General features: G+C 32.2%; 1 protein-coding gene across 1 annotated transcript; it reads right to left on the bottom strand.

Annotated features, from left to right (window-relative positions):
• Positions 1-1594, bottom strand: LOC132267538 (GATA transcription factor 18-like). Its single transcript, XM_059768690.1, has 2 exons — positions 814-1594; positions 1-526 (listed from the first exon to the last, which is right to left on the bottom strand). Exons 1-2 carry the CDS (start codon positions 1282-1284, stop codon positions 206-208), a joined length of 792 nt encoding a protein of 263 aa, XP_059624673.1. The 5' UTR covers positions 1285-1594; the 3' UTR covers positions 1-205.
• Between the last annotated feature and the right edge of the window lie 10201 nt (positions 1595-11795).

Below are 11795 nucleotides of genomic sequence, written 5' to 3'. Positions count from 1 at the left end.
TAGCAGAAAAAGGTGATATATAGATATACGCAAAGTGAAAAGTTAAAGAACTAAAGAAAAGCAACTAAACAACATAGAATTATCCCATTTTCACTCCATCTATGTAAGATGGATACAAAAGGAAACTCCTCAAGAAAAGAATATGATGAACCCAAAACAACCAACATCTTGACCCGAAGGCTTGTGCACTAGACTAGTTCTTTTTTTATCTGGTGAAATCATGGACCAGACTCGGCCTGTCCGGGACGTTAAGGCGCCAAGAGAGGAACGGAATGCCTCCGGTGGTGGTGTCGGTGGTGTCGCGGTCGTCGTCCTCCATGAACCGGAACTCGTTTCCGATCCCCGGAGAGAGACAGTTCATCTTTTGGGCCTGTGAATGGTGAACCCATGAACTGTTGTGGTGTCCCATCATGTGTTGCGCCTCCATCATTCCTGATGCAGCTCCGCCACCGTTGGCGGCTATTGCAGCTGCATTGGCTCTCCTCTCCTCCTTCTTGAATCGAATTCCACAAGCATTGCAAAGAGACTGCAATAAAAAATAAAAAATCATAATTTAGTGACCAAACATTAAAAAATATGTATATATATAGGTAATTTATCACAGTATGCAATGATTTATATTAAATCTTATAATTACAGTCATTTTTATTACTTTTTAAATTTTGTCACTTAAACATAGTATTCCCTGCATATAACATGCAAAAGACTATTTAATATATATATATATATATATAAATACGAGTACAACACTAAAATATATATATATATATATATATATATAAACAATGCAATGAGAAATGAATTAATTCAGACCTTTGGGCCTCTTGGGCCGTTCCTCCAGAGGGGTGTGGAAGTGGTGTCGCAGTTAGCACACCGCCGGGCGAGGAGGGGATCGCTGCTGCCGCCACCACCGGAGTTGCTGCCGCCGCCGCCGCCGCAGCTTCCGCGGCTGGACTTATGAGGGGTAGTTGGAGAGTGTGAATTAGTGGTACTGGTAGTTTTGGACTGTAAAATGTCCCAATAAAAGTTAGGCATGCAAGAATTAGAGCCAGAGCGTTTGTTATCATTGTCATTGGTGGTTAAACGAGTCGACGGAGTTCCGAGCGAAAGAGTACAATCAACAGAAGGAGAAGAAGAAGAAGGGGAGCTTGTAAATGGGTAGATATTCTCTTCATGAGGCATGGAGAACAGCATTGAGAAACAATTGGTTGGACTGTGATACAAACCACATCCACATGGTCCCACCATGTTGCCGCCATGAGAAGAACTACTGCACCTGTGCATCCCTTCTCGATCAAACTTTCTCTCTCTATATTGCTTGAAATTGAGAGAAGATGAAATGGGTAGTGAGAGAAAATATAGTTGAAGTAGTTGGGATGGAGATGGTGGTGAGTGGTTTGTATGCAGTTAAAAGGAGTGAGAGAGTGAGTACAGAGGAGGGAGATAGGTACGAGCGAGCAAATAGTAAACTGAGAGCGATATGTAATAATATAAGGTTTGAATAGAGATATGGACTTGGGAGAGAGAGCTTTTTTGAGTGTACAATGGGCTGAGAGAGGAGGGTGTTGTCTGGTAGCTTTATAAGCCTAGTAAAATGGCGAAATACTAGTCAGCATCCTGCAGTTTTACGTTGTCGTCAAATGCAACATATATGGCTATATAAAGTGACAGACAGTGAGGGCCCCCAAAGCACATCACACATATTATATACACACACACACACATATACACGCAAAGTGTGTGTGTGTGTGGTGTTAATTGTTTGATGGGCAAGTGAAGTGACGTGTTAATTGGTTAGACCGACTTAGATACTCTAATGTTTCCCTATTTCATTTTGTGACACTCTTGTAGATCAGTAAATTGTGAATAAGTTGTTGTATTAACAAGTTATGTTTATAGTATAAAGTAGTTGTGTTATTAATGTAAACACAGAACAGACACAAGATACAAGAAGAGTTTTTTATAGTAAAAAATTTATGATAAATTTTACCTATTTTCTTTGAGGTTTGTCAATATCATATATGAATTCCTTTTATGTTTTATAGTTTCACTTATCTCTTCTTAGGATTTAATTTATGTTATATTTCTCCTATGTGACCATTTGGCCCAGATAACAACAAATATTTTGTGAACAAAATGGTAAAAAAGTCGTAAACGAGAAAGGTAAGTGAGATTATAAAGTATGGAAGGAGTTCATCAGTTCATGTGAAATATTGGTAAGTCTCGAGAAATGTAAGTAAAATTTACTCAAAATCTATTCATCTCTGCTATATTTCAATTAAGGAAGAAAATGATATACTTGCTTACCGACAAATTTTTATTAGACTCTATTTATTATAAGTGACTATAGAAACTGAAGTACTCTTTCAAAAAGAGAAAGTGTGTTATCATGTACAATCGATCACATGAATGAGTAATCATGATCATTCTTTAAAATGTCGTAGTAGATAATTTGGATAGGTTTTTTTATTTTAGGGAGTTAGAGTGTCCGAATTTTATAAAATAATTTTAAAAATATTCGGTAAAAGTAAAAAATCAATATAGACACACGAGCAATTGTGAGAATAGTGTAGATAAATGATGTGAGAATATATATGAAGAGAGAGAAAGTGGTGGGGGGGCTCTTGTAACAATGTGAGATGGGGGGAGGAGAGGGTCAGAGAGGCAGATGGGTTGGTCATTGGGTAGTCAAAAGAACCCACGTGACTAGCGGGAACAGTCTTCCATGGATCTGCCTTCTCCGATCACGAGGTGGCATTGATAGAGTCCTCTTCTCCTAACCCAACACCCATCAAAAACCTCTGTCCGTATCCGTATGTCTGCCCCCCCTCTCTGTCAACTGCCACCCTCCCAAGGAAAATGGAATACCCTACTTCCTCTCTCACTCTCCCTCACATCACGTGCCTTCACGCTCCTATCTACATTATTTTTTATTTTTTATTTTTTTAATTTTTTTTTTTTACATTTTAGTTGTAGAATGACTATTTTGAAGTTAATAATGATTTAGAGTTCGAAAATTATAAAAATTTTATTGATTTATATGAATGAGGACTGAAATTATTATAATATCATTAATATTCATAATGTCATGATGATATCAGTCCTTATTCACATAAATTAGTCTATGTGTCCGACTGCTGCATTTCTTATTAAATAATATCATCTTGTTTTTATTCCTACTTATGTAAAAGTCAGATACACCTTTGAATACTTATCATTAGACTTTGAAATAAAATCAATTTTAAGGTACAATTATTAGGTAAAAAGTGAAAATCATGTGGATCCCGCTCTAAGTACATCATAGTACTTTATTCACTATAATGTGGTGACTATTACTATGCTCGCTTTGAATTGTTGGACTGAATTAAACTGTGTTTTTTCACAAGACTTATTTTATTTCAGATCAAGAAATTAGTATACCACGTAATATTTTGCGAAATTGCTATTGTTTTTCAAAGATCAGCATCATCATCTTTCTTTTTATTTCAAATGAATACTAACCACTTAAATTCCCTATTTTCAGTTCTATACCAAATATACTATAATATTAATTATTTCAACTTCTAAAGATTACTTCCAAATTCCGTATAAGTTTGGAAACAAGAGATACGTTCTTCTAACATCAAATATGTCATGGTGTAAATTGTAATTGAATCATGTTAAAATAAATTAGTCAAATTAGAATAAGATTGATAAATTGAAGTAGGGATTGATTTTTGTTTTTGCTCTAATTTCTAAAATTGTTTTTTTTATAAAAAAAAAAAAATTGTCATATTAATCCTATATTGAGCGCGTGTGTCCAACGCTCGAAATGTGGGGGTGGGTATGGAGATTATTCTCGTTTATAGTTTATTCAACAGAACAATGACCACCCCTCAGTCTTCTACCACTCCGTTAGTTGTTATAGGCCGTCCAATCCATCCATCAATAATTTAATATAATAATTATATATATATATATATATATATCACACTCAACAAACAAGCAGTTTTCAGCTTACTACAACAACCAGTGGTCGTACTTTGAAATCACGTGAACCAAACATGGTCTTCTCGTCATGATAATCACCTCATGTTGCGAATCCAAAACCTACAATGCTTTGATAAGGGGCTACTACGACAAGTAATAGTAGGAGAAGATTATAGAGAGAGAAAATAAGTAGAGTTTGGAGAGAGAGAGAGAGAGAGAGAAAAGTGGAAAGAGAGATAAAGACATGGGACATCATCAAAATGGATACCCTGCAATCATCAAAGCAACAAATGTTCTTGTGGTTTTGAGAAATATCGAGTCAAAGATAGTAACTCGGAAAAGAAAAGTGTTAAATAAAAATTCAAAAAACAAGAAAAATCATGTATACACATTTATATATTGTATATATATGTGTATCTATAGGAACAGCAAAAGTGACCCTACAAACTCCTCTGGAATATCGTTGGATTCGATCAAAAGATTCAAATGACAAACATACTGTGTGTGTATGTGTGTGAGAGAGAGAGAGGGAGGGGTACAGAGAGAGAGAGAGGGGGAGAGAATCAGATCGTCTAGAGATTGGTGTCCAGAGTTGGACAAACGGGACGACCACCGCTTTCCAAAAGATGCTCACTATTAGCTTTGTAAACTACGAACAAAATTTGCGATTAACCCAAGAATATGAGCGTCGCATTGTATTACCACATGAGCCGTTCACATCCCCACGCGACTTCAAAGTGCGTGACCTACACCTCCTCCACAAAAGCTCCTCTAATTTCATTCAAACATTTTACCTACCTCCCCATTCTACTTGTAAACCACCTCGCAAATTAACAAAATTTTTCATATTAAGACAAATTGTCACTAGTTTTTAGTTTCTAACTAAAATTACTAAAATGCCCTTCTTTAGTGTTAAAATATTTTTATATGTCTTTAAATTGCAAGGATATTTTAGTCATTATAAGCAGGATGACCTAGAAACTCATGTGAGGGGGGCAATAATGATTTTTTTTTAAATAATTTCAGGTAGCAATGGTAATATTTTATAAGTATATATATCAAAATGACAAATATAATGGAACATAATAGTAAAAAAAAAATTCAGGGCAATCCCAAATATGTGCTAAGTTCATACCTGATTAAGTTTTGAGAGTTTAACATTAACTAAAAACTAGTGAGAATGGGTATTTTGGTAACTAGAAGTACAATGGACTAAAGTGACAAAAGAAAAAAGAAAAAAGAAAAGAAAAGAGAAGGTATAGGATGGTTTAATGAAGTAATCCTTTAATCAAACTTCAAACTAGCTTTTATTTTTTTTACAATAAAGGGCTTTGATTACGTGTATTATTAACATTTTCACATGGGGCTTTTCTTTGAAATGCAAAAACGTGTAAAGCACGCTCTAAATGGGATGGTGATGAGAATTTTTTTCGTTTCTATTGTCTATAAAATCCTAATAATTAATACGGATCTGTTTATACTCTTTTTAATGAAACTCTGGGATTTGCTTAATCATCTAAACCCACGAATATAATCAATTCTCATCGTAATTATACATCTATATATACACACACACACACACATTGTTAGATGGTGAACAATGATGATGGTATGTGGCTCGTTTGATTTGGTGGGACCCATTGAATCCAAGTTCCAAAGGGTTACACAGATCGTATCTGTGGCTTGTACACTAACCTAAAAGAAAATTCAATCATTACCACTAATCCACGTGCCACGTGTACTTCTCAGAGGGTCTTAAGTTCCATGCATGCATGCAAATGGATTACTGAACTAAAACAAGGGTGGGTATAAAATTATTATCACACACACAAGTCACGAACAGTGTTGGTAACACATAAAAATACAAACATTCCTCAAAAGCAACAAGATACAACTGGAATGAATCTCTCTTTGTTTTTCTCTCTCTCTAGATCGTATGGTTCTAGAGAGAGAAAGAGGGGGGATTGGGGATGGGAATTTGGGATTGGTCTAGTGATCTTGTTGTTGTTGGTGTGGATCTACTTCGGCTTAGGCAATGTTAAAGGGCTTTAAAGTAATAATATTTTGAGAGTGATGGATTGTGAGAGTAAAGAGAAAGTGGAGTGAGACCAAGATTTAGAAAAAGTAGGAGAAACCCCTAATAAGCCGTCCTAGGGGAAAAGTGGAGTTGTGGTCAATATCATCACATCTAAAGAAACCCGCTGTAACCTCTTATTGTCTCCTCCAGGGGGGTTCCAGTCTACAGCCAAAAGGGTACCCTGGTTTTTCTCTTTTTTGTTTTAAATATATTTAATTCATCACTTATATTTGGATTCAAAAAATATTAAGTGCAGTCGCGATTATTCCAGAACAGTTTAATTTAATTTGTAGGTTTCATTTAAAGGTTGTGCTTGTACAATCAAAATTGTGCTTGGCACAACTCTTATGCTCTGTTTGGATGCACAAAAGAGAAAAGAAATAAAATGATAATAACTATGAGAGAAAAAAAATGATAGCAATAATCTCTATTTATGTTTGAATATATATATATGTGTGTGTGTATGTGTGTGTATGAGAGAAAATAAAATAAATGAAATTATTCTTGTTTGGATATGATAGAGGTAGAGAGAAGAAAATAAATGATAATAACCAAATTAATATTATATGCCCTTTTAAAATTTTAAATAGATGGACATGAGTGGAGTAATAATTTTCTCCTTTAAATTGTTAAGGGTAGTTATGAAACTACCACTTAAACACTATTATTTCTCTCATTTATCTTCTCATTTTTTAAGAGATAAAATATTAGGAATAAGGACGCTAGCTCTTTATGTCCTATATTTTCTCTCATTTTAAACAACATAAACACATTCTACATTATATATCTATTATTTTCTTTTCTCTCACTATCCCTCCAAATCTCTCAATCCAAATGTATCCTTACAATTTTGGTCATGATCCAGTTAGAATTGCATATTGTCATAAACTCATGAGTCATATGTCATTTATGGAGAAATTATTATATGGTGCCGGTCAATCATTACTTAATACCTGAAAAAATAATAATAATAAAACTTATATATTTTTGACACATTTATTTAGGTGTCAAATAGTAATTGATTTTGGGACTATTAATAAAGGACAATACTTAGTCCCTTCTTGGGTGGGTGAAATTCATCCTCCCAACTCATGTGGCCCAATACAATTTGGACACATGTCTAAACTTTTAAATTCTATTAAAAATAGTCATTACCCATTTTCTTATAGATTAAATTGAAACCCAATTTTTTTTTTTTTTTTTTTCAAAATAATCGCAATTGTTTTTATATCCAACCTCCATCTGAAATTGAAAAATTACTAAATTCATTTAGAAAATGTACTTAATCAAAATCACATATTCATATACCTGAGAAAAGCTCCTATTCATATATGAGTTTAAAATATTACATGGAAAGCTTTTCTAGTAGGTCTATTATAAATTTTTTTTTTTAGTAGGTCTATTATAAATTTTTTTTTTTTTTTTTTACCAAAGTTAGATCTATGTTTTTCATCCCTCTTAAGTTCCCAACACCTTCAATTAATAGGCCAGCAATTTGGTTTTTTTTTTTCCCTCTCTCATCGATGGAAAATATAAAAAGAAAAATTAGAATTTTGTGACTACTGCAAATCCGATTAGTGTAGTTTTATGTCACGTATGAGCTTAGGTTGGTTTGTATTCAGATAGAGGTTGGATATGGAGATTTACAGGGAGGAATAGAGAAAAGAGTGTCACCCTAAAAGAGGGATTCTAAAAAACTTTTAAATGGGGGTAAGAAAATAAATAAATAAAAATGAACGATACTCAGGTCCTCACTAGTGAGGATCTACACCATCCTCACTAGTGATGTGGACCAATAATAAATCACTATTTCTGTAATTTGGTAAGTGGGTATTTACCCATCATATTAAATTTAGTAATTAAAAATGGAATGTCTACTTATTATTGACCCACATCACTAATGAGGACGGTATAGATCATCACTAGTAAGGACATAAGTATTACTCAATAAAAATTGGGCTTTGGTTTAATCTCTAAGAAGTTGGATAGTGACCATTATTAAAAATATATATATTTTAGATAAGTGTTTAAATTATATTGGGCCACATCAACTAGAAGGATGAATCATCCCAATATTGTCCATTGATAAATCTTCGTGATTTATGTGGTAACAATGAGACCATTTGGTATAATTTTCCACTTCTAGAAGGATGTAATCTGGGTAAATATTTGCTCTTTGTACTTTTACAAATTAATGACACAAATGTGTATATGTATGTTGAAAGTAGAGTGTAAAATCAAAAAAATTAGAGGATATTTTAAAAAGATAGTTGTGCCATTTTAACTTAAGAAGAAGCAAATGCAAGTGATGATATTTATAAATAGGGACGGACTGAGAAAAATTATGAGAGGGGAGACAATAATGAAATTTTGTAATAATTTTAGGAAGGCAATAGTAATATTTTAGAGATATAAAACTGAAAAATAACAAATTAATAAGGTATATTATTTTGAAAAAAAAAAAATTGGAAAGATGTGAAAAGAGGAGGAGAGGCTCACTAATTTATTGCATAATATGGAAGAAATGGACGGAAAGATTAATACCTATTTTGTTCATATTTGTATAAAACAAGTAAATATCTGTTTTACTCATATCACCGTTTCACCCATAAAATAAAAAATATATATATATTTCTTTCTTTCTTTTTTTTTCTAAACTATCTTCCCCGCAAACAATTTAAAAATAATACTATGTTTTCCTTTCATTTCCCTCATTAATCAGCCAAGCACAATTTTTTAAAAAATATTTCTTTCTTTTTTTCTTTTCTCTTCTAACTATTTTTATTGATTTTTTTTTTTCTTTGCCCCTCCTAGCTACACCAAACACAGCCTTAGAGAAAGGGTAAAAAAATTACTCTATGAAGTGTATATTTCTCTTTTATACAAATGACAATTTTTATAAAGAGAATCCACAAAGCTTAACTATTGTACCACACAATGACAGTCCAGGTTGAGTACAAAATCAACTCAGGTAGCAGGACAGATTTGTCATTGCAGCATTTCCGACCATCGTTTATTATACAGTACGTGCCCGGATCCTCTGTAGACCATAATTTTCAACACAACATATCTTTCAGTCAGATTTAATGCATTAAAAAAAAATTATATGTGTTAGATAATAGAATTAATGTGTGAACAAATTACAACAACACTACAGCACAAACGATCCCATATTGTATTTTTTTATTAGGTCGAAATTTTTTTATTTTTTTTAAGTCTTGCCAAGCAGCTCGCAGACCCTTTACCTCTAATAGAAAAATCAAAGAAAATAGAACAAATATGTTATATATATATATATATATATATATATATATATCTTTTGGGCACATACATCTTTGGTCCATTGGGATTTGAGAATAGAGAAGTGGTCCTACATTACAATTGATCTTAACTATACAAACCATCTGATCCATGGGCCAATAAGCCACTAGGCCCAAGTAAAATCTCTCTCTCTCACTTTTTTTATTTTTATTTTTCTAAAATTTGAACATTCAATCTTCCATTTTGAAAATTTGAGATAATAACAATAAGCGGTAGTTTTTTCTTTTCTTTTCTTTTTTCTTTTTCTTTTGTGGAATTCACTCTTTAATGTTGGGACCAAAAAGAAAAAACTCTCTATAGAATCCATATGAATGAATTTAGTTATGATTTTCTTTGTTTCTTTTACTCTTTTTGCAAAATATGTTTGAATGAATAGTTCTTTTTTTTTTTTGTACTCTTATGTGAGTCCCACTTTAGGCCGTCAATAACCTTAATTGTTTCACTATAAAAAGTAAATATAACAAATAGACTTGGACATATTCAACAGCCTAAAATTAAAAGTCTAGACGATAATTTTCTTTTTAATTGATAACAAATACCATATTTTATTTGGTTTTTCTTCACCCTTTATTTATTTATTTATTTATTTGATTAGTTAAGTACTCACATGCGTTTCGCAAATTGTCCCTTGCCTTCAGTGTCATCACCCTCAACTGTAAGTAAGATTTTTTTCTTTTTAATTTGTTGTGGATGTTGTGATTTTGGTCAAGTTAGGCTAGGAAAAAGAATAATAAATAAATAAATAACTGATACTACTATCACTATTACTAATAATAATAGGATTGGATTTGACCCAACTTCATTTTTTTTATTTTTTTTCGGTAAATAAATTGACCCAACTAGTCCCTTTTTTCTTTTTTCTTTTTTGTAAGTAGGATTGGACCCAACTTGAGCTCTCTTTTTTTTTTTTTTTTTGGGAGATTATATTTTGAGTATATCTCTTTATTTTTCAATAGAATCATATATAGGCACTCATTTAATATTTGTTTCAATTCTCAATACTATGAATAGAAAAGTAAAATACTCAAACTCGATCAAAATTTAACTTTTTCCACTGTACCATTTTGAATTTGAATTGTTTAAATGGCGAATTTCATTATTTTTATGAATTTTAACACCATAAATTTCACCATTTTAAAATTTTTAAATGCTGATTTTTATATATTTTTTTATATTCAATATTGTACTGTGTAGTTTGGTTAGAACACTGGATCTGGGCTCATCTAATGGGGATGCACTCGTGGCCCAGTGGATGAGTTCTCTGTGGATGAATTTGAATTGTTGGACTTGGGTTAATTTTTTTTTTTTTTTTTTAATTGAATTTAATTGAGCTTGGACTTGGGTTGAGGTGTTAGCACCCGAGCCAACCTGAAACCGACTTCTAATATTATTTATATAGTTTTATTTTAAATAAAGTTTATATAATATTCAAGTTTTGATAATCTTATCTTTTTCTTTTTAACTTCCTTTGTTTAATTTCTAATTTACTGTATGTTAACAATTTGGATAATTAATTTTCTACTAATTCGTTTGTAATTGATTAAAATTTTACAACAAATTTTCAGAATTGTTTATATAAGAGTAATTTAATCTGAAATTAATTTGAAATCACATTAAAAATTCATATGTATTCCTAACTTTTTAACTCGAAATTTCAACTCAAGTTTAAAAATAGAAAGATGAGTTAGGCTAGACCGAGATTAGGTTGAATATTTCTTAAGTTGGGTTGGGCTCAAGTTGTCTTGCCGGAATTGTAGCCCGGTGTGTTTGGTAGGGTTGATTTGGAGGGATAGGGAGAGAAAGAAAAAAGAAAGTATAGGGTGAGAGTGTGTTTGGATGGCTTAAATGGAGAGAAAATAAAGGATAGGGAGGGATAGCCAACTCTCCCCATCCCTCATTTGTTTTCTCTCCTAATTTGAGAAGATAGGGAGAGAAATGATAGTGAAATAAGTGATTAATTCGTAATACCAAAAATACCCTCCACAAATCATTATACAGAAAATGTGTGAAATGGTTATAAAAAGGTGAGACAGTAATTTGGTCACTATCCTTTATTTTCTTTTTTCTCCTCTATTTTATCCAAATAAGAATAACTGTCATTTATTTTCTTTTTCCCCGTCTATCCAAACACGAATAGAAATTATTACTATCTTCTTCTTTTTTTTTTTCCTTTTCTCTCCAAACTAATATTATCCTTTCTTTTCTTTTCTCCCCTATCTATCTAAACACATCCTAAAAAAAGTGAATGCTCAAACTTGTGTCCCCACACCTACAAATGGTTAGATTTGGATTCTCAAAAATAAATATTAGAAACACTCTTATAATCGGTATGAATGAATTTGGTTATGATTTTATTTTTCCCTTTTGGAGAATAGGTTAGAGTTTATAACTTTATATGTTGGCAAAAACCGTTCATTCTTTGTCTTTT

The sequence above is a fragment of the Cornus florida genome, unplaced genomic scaffold (genome assembly GCF_030987335.1).
Source record: "Cornus florida cultivar Cherokee Brave unplaced genomic scaffold, ASM3098733v1 CherokeeBrave_3.0.0_Hap2_Chr07, whole genome shotgun sequence".
NCBI classification, from domain to species: Eukaryota; Viridiplantae; Streptophyta; class Magnoliopsida; order Cornales; family Cornaceae; genus Cornus; species Cornus florida.
This window is presented reverse-complemented; position numbering and strand designations above follow the sequence as displayed.